Source organism: Apteryx rowi, unplaced genomic scaffold (assembly GCF_003343035.1).
Source record: "Apteryx rowi isolate R43461 unplaced genomic scaffold, aptRow1 scaffold_55, whole genome shotgun sequence".
In the NCBI taxonomy this organism is placed as follows: Eukaryota; Metazoa; Chordata; class Aves; order Apterygiformes; family Apterygidae; genus Apteryx; species Apteryx rowi.
This window is the reverse complement of record NW_020450816.1, coordinates 1,953,246-1,978,146: the sequence shown is the minus strand read 5'-3', so window position 1 is coordinate 1,978,146 and position 24,901 is coordinate 1,953,246. Positions and strand designations below refer to the sequence as shown.

General features: G+C 42.0%; 2 protein-coding genes across 5 annotated transcripts; one reads left to right on the top strand and one right to left on the bottom strand.

The window, feature by feature from the left end:
- Nucleotides 1-4,667: 4,667 nt before the first annotated feature.
- On the bottom strand, nt 4,668-13,517 carry BBS12 (Bardet-Biedl syndrome 12). 2 transcript variants are annotated; one of them, XM_026081451.1, is made up of 3 exons: nt 13,447-13,517; nt 13,041-13,153; nt 4,668-10,206 (listed from the first exon to the last, which is right to left on the bottom strand). In XM_026081451.1, the coding sequence occupies exon 3, from the start codon at nt 10,188-10,190 to the stop codon at nt 8,046-8,048; it is 2,145 nt and encodes a 714-aa protein (XP_025937236.1). In that variant the 5' UTR covers nt 10,191-10,206; nt 13,041-13,153; nt 13,447-13,517; the 3' UTR covers nt 4,668-8,045. The 2 variants fall into 2 exon arrangements, with proteins under 2 accessions (XP_025937236.1, XP_025937235.1); XM_026081450.1 differs by lacking the exon at nt 13,447-13,517 and having other exon boundaries at nt 13,041-13,436.
- Nucleotides 13,518-13,758: 241 nt separating this feature from the next.
- LOC112973495 (caltractin) lies at nt 13,759-22,312 on the top strand. Of its 3 annotated transcripts, none has more exons than XM_026081448.1 (6): nt 14,194-14,221; nt 14,658-14,728; nt 15,690-15,845; nt 17,583-17,711; nt 17,811-17,948; nt 21,777-22,312. In XM_026081448.1, exons 1-6 carry the CDS (start codon nt 14,215-14,217, stop codon nt 21,783-21,785), a joined length of 510 nt encoding a protein of 169 aa, XP_025937233.1. In that variant the 5' UTR covers nt 14,194-14,214; the 3' UTR covers nt 21,786-22,312. The 3 variants fall into 3 exon arrangements, with proteins under 3 accessions (XP_025937232.1, XP_025937233.1, XP_025937231.1); XM_026081446.1 differs by lacking the exon at nt 21,777-22,312 and adding an exon at nt 18,187-20,011; XM_026081447.1 differs by lacking the exons at nt 14,194-14,221; nt 14,658-14,728; nt 21,777-22,312 and adding exons at nt 13,759-13,841; nt 18,187-20,011.
- Nucleotides 22,313-24,901: the final 2,589 nt, after the last annotated feature.

Here is a 24,901-nt window from a genome sequence, read left to right as displayed (position 1 = left end):
CTTCTGGCAGCCATCAGCTTACTGTCACAGCTAAATGGCTCCAGAAAATAAGTATCCCAGAACAAGAAGAATTTGAATGTTAAGCTTGGGATGGTTATTTAAAACAGTGCTTACATAAACTAAGGCAAGAGATGAAGGCTGTGAGAAGTGCTATACTTAAAACTGACTGCCCCGTACCTTGAGGAAGGCATGCTTGAGGAACTGGAATAATTTTACACTAGGAAGATTTTGCCAATTAATGAAACTGATCTAGTTAAACATATTTATATTACTGCAGGAGTACTAGTCTAATTTACATCACTGAAGGGAATCCATGACATTATACTGATATGGAACTATACACATGCAATTTTGTTCTTGGCCACTTCCCTTAAAATAGTACATGCATGGTACGTGCATCACTTGAGCTGCAATCCACAGAAGGAATTGTACAGGCAGTGAGCAGCAAATAAAGTACAGGAATTAATACCCAAGACAAGACATAGTTCTTTTCAATTAATTGGGGGGGACTCTTTTTGTAAGATGCTGTTCTTGGACAAAATTAGGATTTTCTGATAGCAGATAGTCACTCTAAGAAAGGAGATATTTAAATTGTTTTCTTTGACATAACTAGAAAACAAATAGATTAACTGTTCTAGTTCAGGATTGTGCGACTGAAGGTTAGCATTGATAACTGAGGAACTACATCTAAGTTCTGCCTATATAAATATATGTATATACATATGTATACCTACACACAAATATATAATAAATATATATATTTACAGCCCCTAATTCTACACTTCTTTCCACTAAGAAATGATCAGAAAGACACCCTTTTATACACACACACACATATATATATAATATATTATAAATATTATGTTATACAATTCCTCTGGAGTTATTTTGGCTCTCCAGTACTAACAAATAGTTTTTGTTTTGTTTTATTTTAGTCAATGAAAACAGTGACTCAGATTATGCCTGGGAAATAAATCAGTTCACCAACTGTGCTATTTTTAGTCACCTCTCCAAATCTGCAACACTGCTTTAAACATTTCATCTCACAACACAGCAGACAGAAGTTGTGAAAAGCACTAAACCCCAAACAATTGATTGAAGCTGAAGAACAGCTAGGGACCATCTTCCCATTAATTCAAATAAAGAGCACATGCTGTCTTTAACACTCTAAAAATTTTACTCTTTAACAGTTAAAAAAAAATTATATTTTGGGGGGTAGCACTGGATCCCTGAGAAGAGAATTCCTTTCCATCTAAATACAGTTTTACTTTTGTTTTGAATCCCTGCCAAGCAGGGAAACCAAATACAGTCTTCCCCCACTCTGTTTCCCCCTCCTCAGGTGCTCTTTCACCATCTGTGTATGATCACTGCCTAGCCTTTCTTTTCACCTGTCTGTAAAGCACACAAAAATCCCTCCTAAACACTTCTTGTCTCCTTCTTGTCGCCCCGAAACAGCTCCGATGCGACTCCTCTCACCTGAACCCTATGAAGCAACTGTCTTTCCTGTCTAATCCTGGAGGGGGGGCTTACTCAGAGGCCCTCTTTTTAGAGTGTCATATTTAATTAGCAGAATATATCTACTATGAAATCTAGTAGCACACATTTGAAAAATCCAGTTGCCTATTTATCTGTCAATAGTGGTAGATTCCCCTCTCCTGATGGAAGTATGTGCTTATTAAGCAGAGTCATCAGGGAGCCAGCAATCCAATCACCTTATGACTACACACTTAAAAAAAGCATCCTCACTTAATATGAAGTTGCAAGAGCAGCAGCCTTAAACGTCAGTGGCACAAATGTCAGTGGCGCAACCTCAGATTATGCTTACTTGGTTCTAGCTACATGCCACCACTGAAAACATCACCCCAACTGCCCTCCCACTGCAGGAGCTGGCAGTCACGCTGTCAGCAGGGAGTTTGGCCATCAGTCCGCCTTGCAAGAAACCAGCCATGGGCTTCCCATGTCTCCAGCAGAGCAAGCAGGCTCGACTCAGCCATGGCAGTGTGACCCCCAGGTCTCACGGGAGAGGGACATGGGAACATGTGGCTGCTGGGGATGGGGATGGTGAACATTGGGGAGGCTTCAATGTGACACAAAGCTACTCCTCAGGGGCCATCAGTGACCTGATGTGGAGGGAAAAGTAGGGAACTACTTTTTCTGTCCCCCCTGGGGAGTGCCTCCTCCCTGAACTGCCATTGTCAACTGCCATGTGACAAGGAAGGCAGTTCACTCCCTCCCACTCCCAACTCCTGCAGCTGCCCTGAAGCCTGTGTAGGCTTTCTGTGTTGCTCCCCACTTCAGTGACTGCTCTGTGAACTACTCTAGCAGCTCTGCAGGATTTCAGTCTACAAATCTACGCCCTAACAAATTCACTAATTACCCTTCTACGTGGTCCCTGCCAAACCACCAAGCTATTATGTAATGTCCCTCTCCACTGCTCAGGATGGTCCTCATCATGTCCTCTGTGGGGATTCAGTGCTTTGAACTCAAAGGCATTAACACAAGGAAGATGGTGAACACTGTGGTCAACTTTTGGCCCACAGAGATCATGCATTAATCGGTCTGCACGAAGCTTCTGGGTGATTACAGTTTACACTGAGAATGTCTTTAAACAGCAAAAGCTAGAAACTCCCTTCTAAGAAAACCTGACTTTTCAGAAGTCAAAGTACTCCACACTGTAGACACATGACTATGAGCTTTGTTCTCATTGCTCTGCTACATCTTGAAATGTGCTCTACATGCCTGGAAAGGGAGTGCTTGCAGGGGAACAGAAGTGCAGTTGTGCCTCAGACACTGCTACCTCTGATTACGCTCCTACCTATCCCCTTCTGCATCTGCAAGTATTGCAAGTATTTGTAATGCAAAAAAGATTTTTTTTAAAACTAGGTAACGAGACATTTCATTCATTCTTTACCTTGCAGAGTTGGTATAACTCAAAGGTGAATTCCTCTAAATGTACTGCCTCAGTGGGTTATGGGAAGCTGGCCAGCTTTTCATAGCAGAAGGCCTGTTCTTGCTGCCAGCCTGCTGCAAGACCCCTGGTTACTTTGATCCACCACAGAAAACCTTAGACAAAGAATCTTCATCATGTCACAGGGCAAGATGCACACTGGGAACATTTGTTCTGAATTAAACACTGGCAAGAATAAATCAAAAAGTTCAAAAGGAAAAAAAGGAGGGTAGGCAGCTTCCACACACAGACATGAGAGTAAACTTGTTTCCTATTAAATTAGATGATGCTACTCATACCTCCAACCAGAGACATTTTGTGGGGGCCTAGGGGTGCTTAGAGAATACAGAAGATATAAATTATAGCTGATAGTGTGATTTTAGACTGTACAAAAATATTTTTGTGCAAGTCTGTCTGCATCAGTTTCCTCAATTAACATAGCAAAAGGTAATTTTCTAGTCTCATGAACTACAGACCCCAACATGTGAAAAGGGAACGCGCCAGACAGGTGATGTTTCTAAGTAAAAGAACAAACTATGTTTTTCCCCTGAATGAGGGGGAAAAACACTACTACACTACAGCTGACGCTTCTCAAAACATCTCAGTGCAAGTATAATGCTAATGGAAGCATCTTAACAGCTCCTCATCTAGGCCTATGCTTGATTTTCTCTATTCAAAGTAGTGTAAGAACTAAGTGGGAAGCTTCAACTTACTGGAAGCCTCTTCCCTCTGCCACTCCTGCCTCTCTGGACAGGACAACTTACCCCTCAGGGCAGAGAGGCGCCTTCTGGCTCAGTCCTCCTTCAGCTGGTGGCCTAAGTCAGCTCTAGCAGGCACCTCTTCCTTGTGGGCAGAGTTGAAAATCTCTTATCATTAACTTTTCTCTGAGGTTAGATTTTTTTCCCCAAAAAGGAAAAGCCTCCTCACAGCCTCTGAAGAAGTCCTGGCCAGGGACATCAAAAGAAAGTCAGTACAACTAAGCTGTCTCAACTCTCCCAGCTCTCCTGTGAGTTCCAGTTTTCTCCTTTAGCCCTTGAAGCTCTGTAACTACCTTAACCCCACCAGACTGCACCCTCCCACAGTCATTTCCCAGCTGACCTGTGGACCACTGCCTCCTGCATTTCCTAGCTCAGTTTCCCAACACGCCTGGCAGCAGGCAAACTGTTCGATACCTCTTGGAAGTCACTGATCATCAGGCTATCAGTCCCTATAGGACCAGAGTTTGCAAGAAGGCCATGCCCTCTAAGCTAGGCCAGGCCAGCCTGGGACAAGGGTCTTGGTGCTCTGATTAAGACTACATTTCAGGAAACCATGGARGAGCAGAGAGGCATAAAACATTGGGCCTTGCAAAGGTAAACATTAAATAAAATGGCATCACCCCTAAATGGAAGAAGGGAGTGAGCAGGGGATGATGATACTAGGATGCCAGGGTAACTACTAGAGGAACAAGGCACCTGACTAGGACAGGGTTTCAGCAGGGAGTGAGATGCTGCCCACTCCTTGGCACTGTCCCTCCCCTTCCCGAAAATCTCTTCCATTTTCCAGTATCCCAGTCGCATCAAATGTAAAACCTTAGCTCTTCCATCACATCATACTTCACACAAACAACACTTCTGTACCCTAGGAAAAGGCTCTGCCCAGGCAGAAGCTGAAACAGTATTTGAGAGCTAGGACAGACATAGGCACAGGACCTGATTCTATGTTACAGAGAGATTTTTAATTTAGAGATGAGGAATCATATCATATTTCACATCACAGAAGGACACCCAGAGGAGAGTTTGCATGTTAATCTTATAAATGATTTCTTTGATATTCATATAAGTAATCTGGAATACAATACCTAGTTAATTTATAAAATTTTCTATTTGGTTGGCCTGTAGAAAAGCAAGTATTAAATAATCAAAATATAATGGCTCAGAATTTTTTAGAAAGCCTCTGCACTGCAATATTTAAATGTACCATTATGTGCTTTTTAAAAGCCTGATTGGAAAAATTACATCATTTTGGATTTTCTCAACATTTGGTGCGTCAGCTCTCAATGTCTAAGAGCCCTATAAATAGACATTTGGACCACTTCAATACAATTCTTGTATGCAGTTTTTCCATAATCCACTCAACTCTATTATTCAAATAAAGTGCAATTGGATCTTTTCCTGGGAACAGGGATTATGCAGTGCTCAGTACAGTAGGCTCCAGAAAAACAGTATAAAGCCAAGCTTGAGTTACAAACATTTGCAGAGCAGCAGTGTTTGTTTATACTTACGTGCTGTGTTTCCATTTTTCTCACCTAGCACCCATTAGCTCCTTCTGTCTCTTTTGATCTATCAAACTCTTTCTCTCTCATGTCCTGGAATATCTAGAGTATAGCCAAGCACCTGAACACCAACTGTCAATGGACTAATAATGAAAATATAATTGCAGGATGATTAAAACTTCAATTTAACTAGATCTCTATGCTGCTAGGGACTATTGTTTCAAGTTAAAATTATAAACCCCTAAACTATTGATGACATTTTGCCAAAACCCACTGAATTCTGGAGTTTATTAGAAAATGGAACATTTACATTTTCAGGTCAGGGATGGCCAAATACTATGAGAATAGCTTTCAAGACAGAAAAGTTTTTATCCAAGTTTTCTGAAAGACAACTGTAATTAATACGCTCCTTTAACCTCCTCATTATTAAGAGACTTCCACTTATATGCGAGTAGAATGTATAAAGACACATGCAATACAGCAATGAGAACTCTCAGTGTAACCTTTGGAAATATACCTTACAACATTGCTTTTGTAAGCACAATACATAAGCATATACACACACACATCTAAAAAACACAATTTCATTTACCGCATCTTTCTTTTCATTATATACTGAACACATCAGTTATTCACCTAGTGTGAATCACTTGGGTAAATAGCTCTATGAAAGATCTGAGCATATATGATTTGCTACAATATATAGTAGGACAGAAGAGAGCTCCAAGATAAAATGCATTTAGATGGATTCTCATCTTAATAAAAATGAAGACAGGACTTCTAGTCAGTTCAAGACTCAGATGATGTTTCTGTGGATCCCAATTTCACCTCATGCTTAAGGATAATTTAGAACTGCAACAGTCTATCCCACCTCTCCTGAGAGCTCCCAGCTATGGAGACACATAAGCTGTCAGGAAAGCTTGAAAAGGACTATTTTTAGCAGAGCATGGTGTAGGTTACGGAGTTGCATGTTATAGAGATAAGGAATGGAAATACATCAAGGGAAGCCAGAAAATCTGGAGAACATGGGGGAGGCAGAAAAGATCAGATACTGTCAAATATCTATCAATGGTTAGAATGGGAAATAATGCCAAAGTGTGTTGGTATCCACGAGGAAGACAATTTAGGAACTGTCTTTCCTTCTCACTAACTCAAGCCCTCTGGAATTAGCCAACCTGCACAGGCAGAGGGGAAGGGCCTTCCCAGGAAACAGAGAGGCTCCAGCAGGGAACCAAAGTAGAGAGAAGTGTGTTAAGGCTCCATAGAAGCCATCTGGGAGACTGTCAGTGGCTGTGGGGATTTCAGGCAGCTGACGGCACTTCTCTGAAATGTCTTCTGGAGTGGGGAGATACTGCAAGGAAGATGAGTCCCGAAGAAAAAACATCCATTTAAAAGACTAAATAAGAAGTATGAAAGGCCCTAATGATAAAATAACCACTGACTGCCTTTTCATTGAATTAGGACCCAGAAAAAGATACTCTTTACCCACCCCAAGTCTTAGTTTTCACTATCACAGAATTTTCTGTGGACTCTGCAACCAGCATCAGCACTCACAATAAAGAAGTGCTTAAACCAAATACTGCCAGTGATTAGCATCTTGATAGAAAAATTCCTGAAAGCGGGAATCAGCTTTCGCACCACCATTTACATTCTTTTTCCATTCTGCCTTCACCCGACTTGTGAGATATTCACTGTAAGCATGATTCAAAATACCAGTTTCAGAAAAACATCTCCACACAATCTCCACTTCTTTCCTGCAACAAAAAGCAAGTTATTCTTGGCTATGCTTGCAAATTTAAGTGCTAAAACATGGTAAAATGTTCTTGCCTCAATAACCCAAACGATAGATAGATTCATATTCAGTTTTTAGCCAACACACTTCTTGCCTCATTAACCCAGATAGATAGATTCATATTCAGTTTTTAGCCAACATACTACTTAGTTCTGGCAATACAACTACATTCTTCCTCTCTACAAGGATAACCAAACGAACCCAAAGGAAACAACCTAAAAATCCAACTTGCTAAGTAAAATAAAACTTTGTGTAGAATACATCCACTCTTTAATATCAAAAGAGGTGATTCAGCCTGAATTTGTATCAAGAGTTGAGAAATTCCAAAAGGTACATATATCAAAATAAATACAGTCCATATAAGCATGCAAAAATAGGACCTAATAATACAATCATTTATAAGATATAACACTCAGAAGTTAACTCTTACACTTGTAATGTACAGAACCTAAGAGAGCAAGATATTAATAAACAATTATGAATTACATCTTCATAAACACTCTCATTTAACATAGACAAGTATGCCAATATTATCTAAGAACTCCCTGCCTTCCTTTAGAAATAAAAGGCATTAAATATGAATGATTTACTCACAGTACACAAGTTCAAATACATTATACAAGCAGCACATGTTCAGCATGTAAGCGTATCCAAGGTATCAAACTTTTCTCCAACCAGACTGGACAGGTACCCAGCTGCCCAGTGGGTAGGTGATAATGAAAAAAGAACTGCACATCTGCTCTGCTAAATAAGGTGAGAGAAATCAGTTTGACTGGATTTATCTATCCATATGTCATTATTCAGAAATGCACAGCTGGGGGTGGGGGCCAGCCCACAAGTGATTTTTGTTTGTTATTTAATTCTTGTTTCTAGAAATGGAAAATTAGACCTAGCTTGTGACTGTTTCATATGCTGATTTCTGCTGTTAAACTCTAAAGTCATAACCATGTCTAAGTGCTTGCTTTATGAACTATGCAGAAACATTGATTTTACCTGAATTTTTCTATCCATTGACTCACAGACTTATAAATAAAGCCTGCAAACTTCAGGTCCTATAAAAACATAAATTCACTTGATACATATGAGTTTAATAGCTGATTCCTTCTGGGACCTGTGATAATTTCAGCATCTGTTTGAAGCACTAGCAGCACCAAGTCTAGAGCTCTCCGCCATGCCTCCATCTTGGCTGTAACATTATCATAAACATTTAAACCCTCCCCAGGGTCAGTGAAGGGATCAGAACTACCTTGGACCATACCACCTCTTCTAAACTCTTTCAGTATATATGCTGAGGGAGAGCCACAGTCAGCTGCTTTTTTGAGGTGACATTTAATTAAGGTATATGCTTCAAACCCTGAAGCTACTTTTGCAGTGTTACACAAAACCACTGAAAGATACCGGTTCCAGCCACTTGCTAATGCTTGGAGCACAACCGATTTATACTCAGTCGAAGCTGCTGCCAGCCAAGAAGGACTGTGAAACTCTTTCTCAGCATTTGTACTTGCTGGCTTTAAAGACTGTTCTGCAAGCATCTGAATGTGACTAAGACATAAGAGCTCAACTGCACCACCACCAAGAAAAACCTTCCCTTCATTTAAAGCATGATGCAGTCGATATACAAAAGTCCAGAACTGGTCTTCAATGAGCTGCATCTTCGAAGCTACAGTAGTAGTGAGCATGGCTGTGAGAAGGGGAATTCCTTGCACTTTTATCCTGACTGGCACAAGCTCACCCAGCTCCATCGCACGCCCATCGCAGGCCCTCCACAACTCCACCTGGCCCCCACTCCCTAGATAACGGGCATCCAGCTGAGTGAGGTATGTCACTGGCTGGGCACCGCAGCCCTCCCCAAACGCACGTAACACATTGTGACTCACAGAACCTATTACCAATATGTTGTTGGTGATGCATCTTTCCATCAATTTTTCACACACGTTTCCTTTGACCAAAATCAAGTTTACCTCAAAATATTTTAAAATGTCTAACACGCTGCTTAGCCACAAGTCTCCTGATCTGCCTTCTTGTAGGCTTGGATGCTCCAATATGGTCCTTACATTACGTGACCTATTAAAACCTAAGTGGCGATAGTGTTCAGTTAGGTCGCCATCCATCAGCAGAATCCAAAGGGGTTTGTCTTGAAGGTATTTGATCACTGTGGCTTGTTCCGGCGATACTAATGTGATAAAGCCCGAGCAAACACAAGAATAACTTTCAGGCAGGCCCAGTAAACAGCATGTCACAATTTCTGTGATGTTAAACTGGGAAGAACCACTGCATTCAGCTCGCTGCTGTTGATATGCAACAATATTCTGTAGCAGTTTCGTGCTAGTCTGATTTCCATGGCTCAGAGCCATTGCCAGGTGTCCAAAATCATTACATTCACATGGATATGCTGATTGTCCTGAGAGACAACCCTCAGAATTGCCTAACTGACTTGAAAAATTGCTTTTTGCTAGAGTGTTGAAGTATCTACTGTGGCTTAATTTTTTTTTGTTACAGCTGGATGTCATAACACCACTTCCAGAAATCACAGATTTACTTTTGCCATCCACTGGTTTGACGAGGGAAGCTATTGAACCAAAGCCTGTCAAAGTTGAAAACAGACAGCTGTTACTAAAATTACAACTATCTTCTGGATAGGAATGAGTATTTCTTGGAACAGCAGCTTCTTCTGATGTAGAAATACCTTTCTGAAAACACACTTGAGGATTTAGAAAACTGTTAGATCTAATTTGGGAAGTTTTGTTTTCAAAAATGTTTGTCCTAACACTGCTAGAACATAGCCCCTTATTTACATCAGGTATTGATAGTTGAAGACACTGAACTTTCTCACAGCAAGAGTTCAAGCCCTCAGACATCACAGACACTATTACTGAAACAGGAACATTCTGCTGGAGGCATTCTAGCACAGCATTGCTCCATGCGCCAACAAGAAACAACAGGGTACTCATCCCAGTTTTAAATTCCTTGTTTTGTGCCTGAATGGTTTCATTAAGAAGCTGTCCAGCAGCACTACTTAAATCCAAACTTTCGATCAGTCTGACCGCGGAACAAGTCAACACGCTCTGGTTGGTGCTTTCGTCCACAACAAATTTGTATGACTTCATTGGCCCCAACAGTGTTCTTCCAGCTAACGCTAAGGCTGAAAGCTGCTGAAGTCCAACATGCCTTCTTGCATTCACTTCCCTGAAAGCCATGGCCAGCACGCAGCATCTGTGAACAAAACAAACTTATTGCCCCATCCTCACAGTACTCCAGAGAATACATACAAAAAATTAACAGTCTAACACTGAACACAGCCCTTTTGTGACGCACTCTGTATGAAACAGCCCTTTATCCAGCACATTTATTATGAGACATGGATGCATGTAGTTAATGAAATGATGCATTGCTAGAATACCATGGAAAATTTTTCTCTTGGCATATAGCAAAATGCTCTTAATTCCAGTGGTTTCCTAAACATGAAACAGTACAGATTTTACAGCACTGCCATTCCTCTCCTGACCTCCTAGCTGGAATTTTAGTCGTCTTAGAGCACGGGTTCCTTAGGGCAGAAAGGACAATTTTACATGCAACCAAAGCACTCACTACAGATACATCTTGGTACCAAGAATTATGCCACTAACTTTGGCCTTCAAATCTGGAAAAAGATAATCAACCTTATTTTACTCCAACTCTATTCCACTTAACATACACCAATATTCCATTTAACATATATCAAAAGGAATGACACTTCTTCATGTCTCACACAAAGCAAACTGCCAAGATTTTAAGGTTTTGGTCTACTACTCAGTTTTAACATGCCAGAAATAAGAGTCTTCTTTCCCTTGAAATCTCCTCCACACCACAGTCCTGTGGCAGACCCCATGGATTAAACTATGGCTTACTTTCTTTTTTTCAATAATAAAAGTGTATATACAAAAAATGAAGACGTTTGAGCTTATATACCTTCTATGCTCAGATTTAAATCATTTATTTCACTTCCCTAAATATCCCTTTGCACAGGGATGTTCCAAAACCAAAAATCCTTTTTTTTTCCTCCCCTCTTGATAAAAGTCTGTCGGAAAATTAACTCAAATGAGGACAAAGTGGGAATCTGAAAAGTAGAGGAGCCCGTCAGAAATAACCTTTATATGCTGACAACCCCAAAGTTCTAGTCCAGCCTGAACTGACAAACAGAATTTCTCTTCAGTTACCAGATACATCTTGAAGCACCAAAAGGATCTTTACCTAAGAAATTATTTAATCTACAGTTATCTGTAATCAGCAATTTGAGAAACAAGACTTTTAGATAAGCAGGTACTTTTGGCATTGAAACTGCACTGGGAGGGTGCAACTGAAAACGTCCATCCAACCCAGCTAAGCATTTCTGGAAATTTTTCTTAGCAGTCTCTTGTGATAATGATCTAGTCACAGTATGTATCCATAGCAGTGCCTCCAGTAATGAAAAAAATCCTCTTTTTTTTCATTATTGGAATCCTTAGCTTAATATCAGAGCAAGCTGTTTGTTTTGAAACATACAAACAAAAAAAAATGAAGTGACTAAGGAATAATATTACTTTACTGAGATTGGATCATGGAATCTGATATCAAACATGTTTCCCCCACTCCCCCAAAAACTCATTCCATCTGATTTCTCTTATGCATTTACTGAGAGAGTGTTTTTTGACGTCTTTGTTTATGAATTCAGGCAGCTCTCAAATGGTAACAGTCATTTCTCAACCTGCTCTTGTTTTTGTAGAGAGCACAAATAATCCATTTGTGATTCTCTCATTAGAATTTAGGGAAGAGCTAAATTAACTAGGCTAAACAGAGCAAATAATGCTCTCTGTCTAGGTCCTTAGCATGTAGTTAAGGATTTTGGGAGAGGGGTTTCCATTTTCCAGTACAGTGAATTTCTTGCTCCCCCAACGCTCCTGAGCAAGGGTTCAGACCAGCAGTATAAGCTATTCGTAGACTAGAAGTGCATCTTTACTTCAACAAATGGAAAGTCAGGGCTGTTTGTGAGATGGATTAATTAGGGTTAGTGCAGGACCTTTTTTCAAGTCAACACATTTGCATCAAACCTCAACACAAACAACTACAAGATGCTTAACTGAAGTTTTCTCTGAAACTTCAGCTGGAAAGTGTGGTCCTCACCTTCAGCTTGCAGTGACACTTTAAAACTGTAGCTTTATTTTGGACATCAGCCTGTACAACTGCAGCTATGCAAAACTAGACCAAATGGACCCAAGGCTTGGCTGCAGAAACAGATGAAGGCAGGGTCTGGCCTTACAGGAAAAAGTGTTTTTATTCTGTTGCTTGCACAACCGTTGGCAAGATGTGTGATCTATGATCTTGTGATATTTTTCCCCCTTTTCTTTTACGCATATTACTTTGGCAAGAATAATCAAACTAACATGCTGTAGGAATCAATATACACTGGACCCAAAATTTAACTTTGCTTTCCCATTGGTCCCTTACCTCTTTTTCCATCCAGTCTAAGTTGGAAAAGGTAAAAGTCAGGTGGAGTTATATTTCAGAATCAAGTGACAGAAAAGAGGTCAGCAAAGAGAAGGAGGATCTTGGAGAGTAAATGAACAGGCAAAACTGGTAGTGAAGAACAGGCATGGAGGAGACACTGACTACAGAAGGCTTCTACTGAGCTAACATGCACCCTGACCTACTGCACCCTGCTTCATCACCCATCCCTGCAAGCCAATGACCAAACTAAAACTCGCCCTTAGATACATTTTGTTATACTTACCTACGCAGATTTTGGGAGCGTGCTCTGGCGTACAAGAGGTACGCCAAACACTTATTACTTTGCTTGGCTTTACAGCACCTTAACCACAAAGGTTAAATTGCCACAACAAAATTTTGGATCGATCCGTTGTCCAGATGAATGTATTTCCATAAAGCGTTGGCATAAAACAACTGCTCTGAATGCAAGCACGTGCGTGCTGTAATCCTAGCGCCAGCACCGGCGCACAGTGAATGGGAAACGGGTACAAAACGCTCTGCTTATGACTACAACACGAAGTCTACAGGTAGCAGTCACGACTTACCTCCTCTACCTGAAAGTCAACACTAGCGTTATTACGGGAAGAGGAAGAGCTTCCCGGATTAGTGTAGCCAAAGACAAGAGTCGGTGGTGCACAACCTCTGCACTACTCGGAGCCTGGAAGTAGAAAGCAGGGAAGATGCAAGTGGGGAGCAGGAGAGCAGCCGCGTTAGCGGTCGCCGGCTACTCAGCAGGCGTCCGGGGCTGCCCCGCTCAGGGGCTCCGCCCCGGCCGGCCCGCCCGCCCTCCAACGGGAAGCAAACGGCCAGGCCGCAACCAGCCGCTCCCGCCCGGCGGGGCCCTTCGCGGGCCAGGCCGGACCCCAACCGGGCCAAGGAGCGCTGCTTCCCGGCCAGCCCCGCAGGCAGCTGCCGGCTCCTCGCCGCCTGAGCCGCGCTCTCCCCCCGCACCCGGCTCCGGCTCCGCCGCTGGCCGGACGCCAGCACAGCAACGGCCGCGCGCGCGCCGCCCCGTTGCCAGGACGCCGCCGCCGCCGCCGCCGCCGCCGCCGCCGCCGCCGTTTGTTTGCATCGCCAGCCGACGAGGCGGCCACGCATCCCCTCCGACATCACAAGCCCGCTCGGCCCGATTGGCCCGGGCCCGGGAGGCGGGCGGAGCCTCCGGAACGTCCCGCTCGCTGATTGGACGGAACGTGCTCACGGCGCGCGGCGGGGAGGGGGCGGGGGAGCGGCGGGCCGCCCCCATGAGGCGGGCCGCGGCGGGCCGTTGCGGCCGTTGGGAGCGGTTGAGCGGCGGGGCCTGGCGGGCCGTCCCGGAGCGGCGCCCCTGCTGCCGCGGCCACATGGTGAGCGTCCTGCCCTCCCCCGTCCCCCGGCTGCTGCGCCAGCCCGCGGCTCTGCCCCGCCGGCGCTCTCTGAGCCGCAAGTGCGCCATCGCCGCCTGGGGGCCCGGGGCGGCGGGCTCGAGCGGCTGCGGGGAGCTGGGCCGGCCCGGACGTCGCCGCGCTCCCTTCCTCGTCTGCTGTTGGATTTCCTCGCAGCACACGGGAGTAAACGCTCCAGCCAGCAGGGGAGGGAGGGGAGGGGAACACCCTTCCAAAGCCTGTCAGTATGAAACCTAAGCTCCCCCCCCCCCCGCCCCAACCTTGCAGAGATAAAACATCAAGAACTGCAAAATATGTCATCCATCTTCAGGGCGCGGGGTAACACGGAGGAAACATGCCTGGTTAGTGTTAGCAGCGCTTGCTGATCCCCTTCATGTCATTCCCTCCCCGGTAGCAAATGGTATTGTGGAGGCAGGAATAGGAAATGCATAAAATGGATTTGCTCAGAAGAAATCCTGCAGGACTTAGTTTTGAAATAAATGGAACAAGAGATGATGCAGACAGGATTCATGGCTACTCTTCAGGATCTTCGAAACTTTATAGGTGTACATGCGATATGTAAGAAAACAGGGCCAGCTAGCATGTAGGACAGTATTCTTCATAACCCAGAAAGGGTCTCATGGGTTTCTCCCAGAGTGGAATGCAAACAGTGAAAATCTGATGTTTCTATTAATGGCAGAAAAAGCCAGAGGTCTGCCGGACAAATGGGTTTGCAATCCATCCCAGCAGGGTCAAATCACAGTAAAAAAAATTCTGTTTTCTAATACAACAAAATAGAATCTTGTGTTACACATATTGGGTGTCTCGAAGCGAAATCCCAGCCTAAAACGTGGAAGTATTCACCAGAGGTAAGAAACTGCTTAGCAATGGCCAGGAAACAAACTTCTTTTCTGGTACTTGTTTTGTTTACTTTTTCAAAGCCTATCAGTTAAAGTTGGGGGTGGGAGGGACATTCCTTCCTTCCATGAATTTGTGCAGATTCAAGGACTGAAATTGTCTACCACCTCTTGGAGCACCAAGGTGATATGAAATGCTGTGGGATTTGCCATCTCTTGCTGCAAAAAACTTTCTAAATTCTAGGTTGCCATTAAAAATAGCCTAGTGTGTATGCAAGGGTGAAGGGGAGAGGGTTCTTCATTGTGGTAACTGAACCCCAGGAGAAGAAAATAGAAGAAAACCTATATTCAGGGAAAACATCTTTTCTGCTTAATGTGTGGGGGCAGACACTCTCCTGCACTAGCTAACACCAGAAGCAGGAAAGGCCTCGGAAGAGCCTGGATAATAATACACAAGCTCAGCACAAGCAGATTAATTCTCCTTGCAGGACCGATGTTGTGTTGATCTCACTGCTACCACAGCATGTCACTAGTACAGTAGCACAGCCAGCTGGCACCCCTAGCTGCGAGGGTGCTTTTCTCATTTTCCAGGTGAAACCAGTGCTGACAAACCAAAGCAACCAGCAGGAGGTGCAAATGGCCTTAGTCACCTCAGTGGAGCATTCATTTTCAGACTGCCTGCCCGTCTTCCTGGCATTACTTGTTTAACTGATGATCCTTCCGTTTAAAACAGAAAACATGAAGCTCGGATGCTTATTCCCCAGTACCAAAGTCTACAGTTTCTTTCCCTTCTAGGATAATCTAAAAAAGCATGCATAGTGACCCAGTGTCTACCAGTTGCAGCAGAGAACATCTCTCACTTCTACTAAAGCTTTAGTGTTGTTATTGTTACTATAGTTGCTGGTTATATTTTGTTTTCGTTTTTCCCCAGAGCAAGCTATTTCTTATCTTTTCTCTCCTTCTCTTACTGAAGGCATCCAACTATAGAAAACCTGGCTTAAGTACAGCCCAGCGGAAGAAAAGCGGTTTGAAACCTGAACTTACAGAAGAGCAAAAGCAGGAGATCAGAGAAGCTTTTGATTTGTTTGATGCTGATGGATCTGGAAGCATTGACGTAAAAGAACTGAAGGTTTTTAAGTGGTTTTTTTTCTTGGATTTCAGAGATGTAGCTGTTAACTTTCTGTTTGTCCAGCCCTACCTTGCTCTACTTAAAATGTTTTTGGTGTATGAACAACAGTAATGGCTTGCAGTTTTGACTGGATTTGGGGTTTACTACATGGTTAACCTGAGAAAGGTCTGGATGCATTACTTTAGAGCAGGCTTCTTTAATACACTGATGGTAGGTCAGATAGATTGTAATATCTGAACATTAGAGAACTAAACAGTTCCTAAAGAAACAGTACACATTTCTTAAGTATCTTCATGACTGGCAAAGGTCATTATTTCTGGGAACTGGATTTTTGTTCTTCTGGGATGAATTTCACAGTATCAAAATTCTCATTCCAGAAACTAAACACACTGATTTTGCACACATTCAGGCAAGATACAACCAAATTTTCATATATATAATCCACAAATTACTTGTTATTTTACAAAACAAGTACAAAACAAGAACAAAACAAAGATCTGAGTTGCAGTTTGGGTAACATGTGCATGTGTGCGCACGTGTGTCCGTGCAGTAGTACAAAGGGAGGTTATTCTCAGTTCTCTCCGTATGATTTACCTGTCTCTGATTTTTTTGTTTGTTTGTTTTTCATAGCCTGGACCTTTTACCTTAATTATCTCTGTGCCTTTGATTTCTCACATACACATTCTCTGCATTTACTTCTGTGCACATTACCTAAAAGTATGGGTTACCTAAGGTTGGGGCTTATCTAAGGATTTATTGGAACTACTTACACTTGGTTAAGGAGTGTTTGTCATCAGAATGCAGGTTATACGTGTGAAAATATAGTTCTTTAAAATGGAATGAAATGTTGTAGCATCAACCATTTAATGCTACTTTCTTTTTTTTAATTCTTTTCAAAATGTGGATATTTTACAACAGGAAGTGTTCCCCTTTGAATAATGAAATGGAACATTTTCAGTCATCCTGTCACAAGGCATTGGCCAGACAACACACTTAAGCTAAATATTAAGTTTTTGGTGAATTGGCATTTTCCAGTAGAAAAATGTTTTGTGAAGAAAATTTCTGCCCAGTATTAACTATTGCTTTCCACTAGAGCGTAGTACTTCACTTGTGTTCTGTAAGATTGAGATTTGCTTTTCTTTTCTTTGACTAGCACAGCAATCAGTCTGATGATTTTTTTGAGTATTGGCACTCCTCCCCTCTCCCCCCCAACAGGTTTGTTACCCAGGAGTGCCAAGAGTTAGGGATATGGATTTTATCTGTTTCTGTGTACCAGATTGTATAAGTTAACTGCATATAATTCTGCACCCATCAAAATTAATAGACATTCTGCCCTAAATTTCAAAAGGAGTGAGATCACGTCCCTGGTCTCCAACCTCCCTTGAAGTCCCACTTTAGTAATCCAGTCCCTTTAGGAACCACGTTCCTATATCTATAGTCCAGAAATGTAGATTAGAACCTTTACCTGACTCAGACGCAAAAAGTTTCTCTTAGTTTCAAAAAGAAAAACTCGATGTTTCGAATGGATCCAAAGAGAAAACATGGCTGAGTCTTAAGAACACCAAACCTATACTATTACTGATGGGAAAGATGAAATAAGCAAGTAAGAGACTTCAGGCTATTTTCCTTGCCATAAGTTATTACTACAGTTTTGGAAAAGGAAATTAATTAAGCTTTAGTACAACTGGTATCACTAGAATTCTGATGGCATCCTAACAAAATTGCTTTTTGGTGCAGGTTGCAATGCGTGCTTTAGGCTTTGAGCCAAAGAAGGAAGAAGTTAAGAAAATGATAGCAGATATTGACAAAGAAGGAAGTGGCACCATTGACTTTGAAGACTTCTTGGCAATGATGACGCAAAAAATGGTAGCAATTAAAAAATCATGTGACAGCACAAAAAATACTGAAAAAGAATCTCAGTAGCAGGTGTTTTATAATTAATTTTTTTTTTAATTCTTGTTTTAGAGTGAGAAGGATTCAAAAGAAGAAATATTGAAAGCTTTCAGATTATTTGATGACGATGGCACAGGGAAGATTTCATTCAAAAAATTGAAGCGGGTTGCCAAGGAGCTGGGAGAAAATTTGACAGATGAAGAACTTCAGGTAAATACTTGCTAGAGATTTCCTAATGGGCATGGATCAATCCTGTAGCTCCTATAGTTTCAGTGAAAATCTATGCCTACACAAAAAGGGCTAAGAGGTTAGAAGTGTGAAGAGCAATAGAATACATAATTATATTTTCATATGAAGTGTTTCTGATTTGTTGTTTTTTTAACAAATGGAAGGTCTTGTGTTTTGAGTCAAGTTCAGTGCCTGATCAAATGTACAATACTTCTTGTAGGAAATGATTGATGAAGCTGATCGAGATGGAGATGGAGAAGTAAATGAGCAAGAATTTTTGAGAATCATGAAGAAAACTAGCTTATATTAGTGTTTGTTGCCTTGCTTTACAGTTGTTCCAAAAGATGACCTGGAAAAGACTTAAAAACAGGACTAGTGTCTCTTACATATTTTATGACATTAAAAGAAAGCCTGAAAGGACAGATTTTTGGTTCATTCTTCTTTTTCAGAAACATTAATTGGGGAAGGGGGGCTTCAGTACCCAGAAGAACTGTTGAAATGAGATATTGCAGGAATGAAGGGTAAGGATGAACCTGCAAGATAGGGTCTGTCTTTTTGTTTTAAGGACAATTTTGGTGATTATCCAAAACACCAAAGAATACTGTGTTTTAACTAAAAGTCCATTCACTTGAGACCCAATGATTCCCACTGCTTCTGGGAAAGGCTGATTTTGACTTTCCTAAACCTATGTAATAAGCTGATCTCTTTATAACATCTTCCATATAATCTTAAGAAATTAAGGTACAAGCACAGTATTTTTATTCCTTTCAAGTCTTTTAGGTCATCTTTTGCTATGTCTCCTCTGTTTATTTCCATGAATGACTTTAAAAAAAAAAAATCAGTTGCATTTCTATATTTATTTCTATATGAAACACTGTATTCTCATGGCAAGTTTTTTTGGACCTGATGGGAAACAAATGCAGATAACCAGATACGGTCCTTCATTGAGAGCTGCTAGCCACCTTTATATGTTTATTTGTTTAACAATTCCATGATTGTCTGAAACCTGGTTTATTTGGCTCTAGTCTGCTGGATTTATCAGTTTACTGTATAAGCAGGCAATGTCTTGTGCCATTGTACTTATTCCCAAGATATTAAAGAGTTGTTACATATTATTTTAAGTACATAAGGAAAACTCAGTGCTATGACTCTCTACAGTAAATTCTGTCTTTGGCTATTTACAGTCAAATTGCAGGGACGACTTGCATCTGAAATGGAAAAATAATTTGCTATTTTGGACAGCTGTGAAACATTGAATGTATATAGGTCCATCCAATCCAAATTCATTTCAGGCATCACAGCTGTTTAATTTTGGGGAGAGTATTTTCATTTTCTTGAGTACTTCTTGCACATACTGTCAATCATGGACTTACTGGATAGCCACATTTCCTTTCATATTATGGACCCCTGGTTCACAATTAGACAGTCAGCTTCAAACTGCAGGGAAACTGTACAATCCTAAACTGTGTCTCTTTAGTAAGTTTATTACTGCTGACATTGAAATGGCAACTAGGGAGCAAAATGTCAGGAGAGGGTTCAGTGGGATGGGGAGGGAAAGAACAGTATTTCACCAAGATCCATCTTCAAACAGCTTCTGCTGCTTCCAAGCCCCTAAAATGAGGTTTGTCTCTGCAAAACCGTGTAGAAGAAAGGCAGAGGCCAGCTCCTGGGTTAGCTCCTTGTTACAGCTGCGTCAGCGCCTTACGAGCTGGAAGGGCCCAGCAGGGGGAGAAATTAGTCTCAGCGGAAAGGAGACATCCTCCTTTACGTTCTTCTCAGTGTGCAGGTGTGGAGCTGGAACATTCTGCCAGAGTCCTCCTAGTTTTGCACCCTGAACTGCTCTCTCCGAATAGACCCTCTCTAACCAGCACAGAAGTAGCTCAAACTTGTGGGAGAACAGGGGTCACAGTGTCCTTGGAAACTCAGAGATCTCTGAAGCCCATTATTAACATCTTCAGCGGCAGTAGACATAACCCACAAAACTAAGCTTTTTAAAATGTGTACTAACTTTGTATAGTGTGAAATAAAACTGTTTTGCAAGTTTATGACTCACTATTCACTATGAAAACTCACCCTATTTTCAAAGGATCATTTAAAACTGTTAATGGTTCACCAAATACCTTTTATCTTTCATTCATCTTTTCTTTCTAAGAGAGAAGTTCCTAGGTGCAGTAGTCTATCACATAATTCCTCTCCCTCTTCCACTATGCCGATTAAAAATTTCTAGTACTAAGCACTTGTATTCAGAAAGGGAAATTTGAAGTTATAGTAGGTTATGGGGAATCCCAGAGCCTATTAGAGTGACTGTACTTTTTTTAATGCTGCCACAGGAAGAGCTTAGTGACTGTTGTTTATCTATGATGCATGTCACTTCTCTCTTCTTGTTTTAATCCCATTACTTAACATTTGAAAGTAGGAAAAAGATAAACAGTCATATCTACTGGTGATGAAATTTTATTTCTGGCTTGCCCATTAATGCCTTTAAGTCTGGAATTTCAGGCAGTGGCTGAATTAGCAGAGCTTGCAAATGTTAGTGTAACAGAACAAGTACTGCGTGCTGCTTTAGTTCACATTATAGCTGGAGGGATATTTTGCCCCCTCTTCAACCACAGGCACTGAGCGTGGTGACTAACAAATGCATCAGCAGCAACAGCAGCCTAAAAAAGAAGTGCTGTGGGTCTACGCAAAATATTTTCAGCATCTTTGTGAATCCTTCCTGCTCCTTCAAGAATTTTACCATTTCCATACATGGTGGAGAAATATTGTAGCCTGACTGAAGCCAATGGCTTCAGAGTTACATTTGCATGGGGAACAGGTGCTGAACTGCCCATTTGGAAACATCACCATTTTACTGGGCTAGAAACAGTGACTCAGCTCAGTGAATTGGGAATTTACCCAGCAGACTTTTTTTCTGGGCTCTGCTCTAGTGACTACTCAAGTAGTTTACCCTAAATGGAGCAGTTTCACCGGAGGAGGCAGATTACTTGCACCCCTCTCCCACCCTTTCCATTCACGCTATTCTCAAAAATATGCTGTAATATAAGAGCTAGGGCACTTCTAGGAGACTTGGATTCATCTCCTTTGCACTAAAGCACTGAAAAGGAGGCAAAGCAGTAATTGGGGATGTTTTGCTTCCAGGTGCCTGCTTCTGCTGCTTTTGCCTTGCAGGAAGGGACTCATCTCTTAGGCACCTAAAGCCAAGAGAAGCCATCACTGTGAGTGCCTCCCCCCAGCCTAGGGACAGGCCCTGGATGCCGAGGGCAGGACTGAGGCCCTGACCCTGTCACTGGGCTCCCCATGGACTGCCCGGGCCTGCCTTGGGGCAGGGGGGCAGCTCTCAGCCCCATTTCTTGCATCCCTTTCCCATCCATGTCATTGTGGAGGCCGGCTGCTTACTCGGCAATCGCAAATTCCGCTCAGATGGCTAAAATACATCACAATACGTACGTACATCCAGTTGGACCCTTCCTCCCATGATGTCAGTGAAGCCAGGCTTTCGGTTTGAGTGTTCATGCCGGTCAGCTACTGTACAAAAAGGAAAGTGGAACCGTAATTTATATTTGACCTAAATATCAAAGTCTTACTAAGGGACAATAGCTGTTTGGGAGATAATGTTGCAAATGACTTCCAATGAAAAATGTTTTAAAATGAAAATGCACTAGACTAGTACATAATTTGAGAGAATTTTTTTTTTTTTTTTTACTTAAGTTACATTCCAAAACATGTCAATTGCATAGCAATTTTAAGTTAACCTTTGCTGTTATCTCCACTGTACAACTTAAAATTCTTTATTTTTTTAATCTCTCACAGCCTTTTTGATCTGCCAGTCCCACAGTAAAGCAAATCTTCAGTTGGCTTTGGAATAACAAACAAAAGGTTACTGTCTAGTTTGCCTAGATGTTGTTAATTCACTCGAGCTGGCAACCAGAGATGCTGGACTGTTGTGCTTTCTCACCACATCACAGTGGAAAGTGGATAAAGGCAGCATTCTTGAAAGCCACTCGCTTTTTGTGGTTATACCTGTGCCAAATACGTGAAAAAGAGTATGCTGGCCAAGCACATATGATTGCAGAAGACAGGAGCACAGTTTCGCATTACCCAAGGCACTCCTTTAGTTACCTGGTAATGAGTGCTATGCTCTCATTTCATGAGATGAGTGAGATTTCAGAGCAATAAGCATCAGGTGAGTTTCTAACACTGCAGAAAAAATAATAGCTTCTTTTTAGTCAAGTCTAGTCTGGACTGGTATTTAAGGTATGATGGAGGGGACAAGGAAGGAGAAAAAAGAAAACAACCCCCCCACACACCTTTTAGGCACTTTCACATGCCAAGAGTCCTAGTGATAATTACAGTGGGAGTGTTAACATTTGAATAAATTGAGGAGACATTTGAGATTAAAATCACTTAGAGTTTTGTAGAATAACTTCTGTCCTGCAAACTGTCTGGTGAAGTTGCATCACATTTGAAATGCTAAGAACTCATTCCCTAGTACCCTCCTTACTGTGTTCATATAAACCAAACACTGCCACAGTAAATTTGCATTTAAACACCTCCGAGTAGGTTAAGCAGATTTTGAGAAAGAGGCAGCAGAAAGTGCTCTGGGCCAGAATTCTCTATTGCCATATTTGACACATGGAAACACTGGCAGAATACATTTTCTGTCATGGCTTCAATCCTTCTGTGACCCCAATAAAAAATTGGGCAGTGACATACTACTTGCATTCATTTCATGCACTGGCTGGTGCTTTTGGCAAGCTCTGTAAGCATATTGGCATGTTATGGTGCCTTGAGATAGTGCATTTTCACAGACATTCATTCTCTTCCTGAAATATCAATGTCAAAGCCATACCAGGACTGTTGAGATTGTATCCAGGTATCACTGCCATCGGCCCTTCTGCTCACTCATAACTTAATAGTCTCCCTGCTACAGTTTGTTTGAAAATTATTTTTGTTTCCCTACAAAGATAAACACAAATGAATACGAGAAAAATGCTGATCCTGAGATGCTTCAAGATGTGAAGTTTGTTTCAGAACCTAGTTACACGTGCAAATAGAAACTGGCCGCAGCTGCTTGTCTCATTTTACCAGACTCGGGCATGAGTCAGTAGTCAAACAGCTATGGCTGCTCCACCGAGATCCCTCAACCCGAGTGCAGAGGCAGGCACAACCTTCACACCTCCTGGTGTGGGCAACCAAACAAACTGCTTGGGCACCACGCTGGGATCATCCCTGGCATTTGAGGAAGTAAATCCTATGAGGGTAATTCTGCAATGATAATTTTCTTTGTTATATGCATATAGTGTAGCTGTGAATGGACAGTTAAAAACAAACAAAAATACTGTTATGCTGAATGCCAGATAGATTGGGCATATGCTTACCTGAATTGCTCCAGTGAACAGAAGGCCATGACTGCCTCTTCTCTACAACCCAAAGTTATTGTGAAAGTCAGCTGAGTAGGCATAAAATTCTTATTTCAGTGGGTGTTTCACACTCTGCTTAACTACAGGATACACTCCTAAATTTTTCCCATTAAGAAAGATGTACAACTCCTTTCATTTCTCTCTCTCATGAAGGAATAAAGAATGAATAGAGCTGAGAGCATGACACAGTTTCGCTAGAGGGCATCCAGTTACTAATGTGCAAGATCCATCATGCTTATTTCCCTCCTCTGTGGCTTTTAATGATGATCAAAAATAGGCTAACAAACACCATTGAACTGGGGCTTGAAATATGTGGTTGGATACAGAAATTAAAAACAAAAAACTTTTTCACACAACACCAGTGCAAAATGCTGTAATTATTAGCTGGCTGTTTAAAGCTAAACCCCCAAACCACACTTTCTGAAACTCCCACTCTGTATCAGTAGCGACAGACATGCTCTCAGGGGAGCAGAGAACTGAGYTTGCCTTTTGTAGAGTCCCACTGAGTGCTCTGACCACTGGTTGAGAGACTTATTTTCTCTCTTTCTGGGAATATTTCTATCAAATGCAACCACTTCATGCAGAGAGACTGAGCCAAAGCCACTGCAGGATGCTTATGGCCCTGTCTTGGGATGTGGGAAAGCTGGAATCATGGCCTTGCTTCGAATCAAGAGGAACGGGGATTTGAGAACTGGGCTCTTGTTTCCAAGGTGAGTATGCCAACCTTTAGGAGACTGTCTATGAGGGGATGAATGTGTCTTGTTGTAACGGCCTTCTGGGATGGAGAGTGACTCAAGAAATATGTTTTCAGGAAACTGGCTGGCCTAAACTCACAAGCAAGATAGATGGACACCTGCCTTGACCTAAAGGCAGCTCCAGAATATCAGGGGCTTGACAGCTTTTACATATCTACTGCTGGAAAAATACAGGGGACACATGAGGAAAAGACATGGTGTTAGGTCTGGTGCAAGACAGAGGACCTGACAAGCTTGACAGTTCAAAAGCTAACTTACACACGTGCAATTCCTTAGGCAGGACAGAGAGAAGGGGTGTCCAAGACTTATCGCTGCTGAGTTGGGAGCCCAGCGGAGTGGGCTAACAGGAAACACGCTCCCATGCAGTGCGCCAGGAGACCACGTGCGAGTGGTTCAGGCTCCATCCCAAATGGCAGGTACCACGACATCTACCTTTAGGCACCTCAGTCTTTTTTTGACCCTTGCTCTTTGATGATTTCAGAGGTCCATTGGAGTGAAGTTAGGGACCTAAAAATATAGATCTCAACTGCTTTGGAGGTTTGGTCACCATCAATTACTAAACTTGAAATTGCTTAAGTCATTTCTTGTTGTTCTGAATGAGATTCGACATCCTGAATAAGAACAAAGCACAACTGCTACTTGAGAGATAACATTATAAAGCAAAATTGTCAAACTTGAACTGCAAATGTGTGAAATTCTGGGCACAACTGCAACAGTTTTGCATGTATTTATCACCTCTCACCCACCACGTTTGATGTGT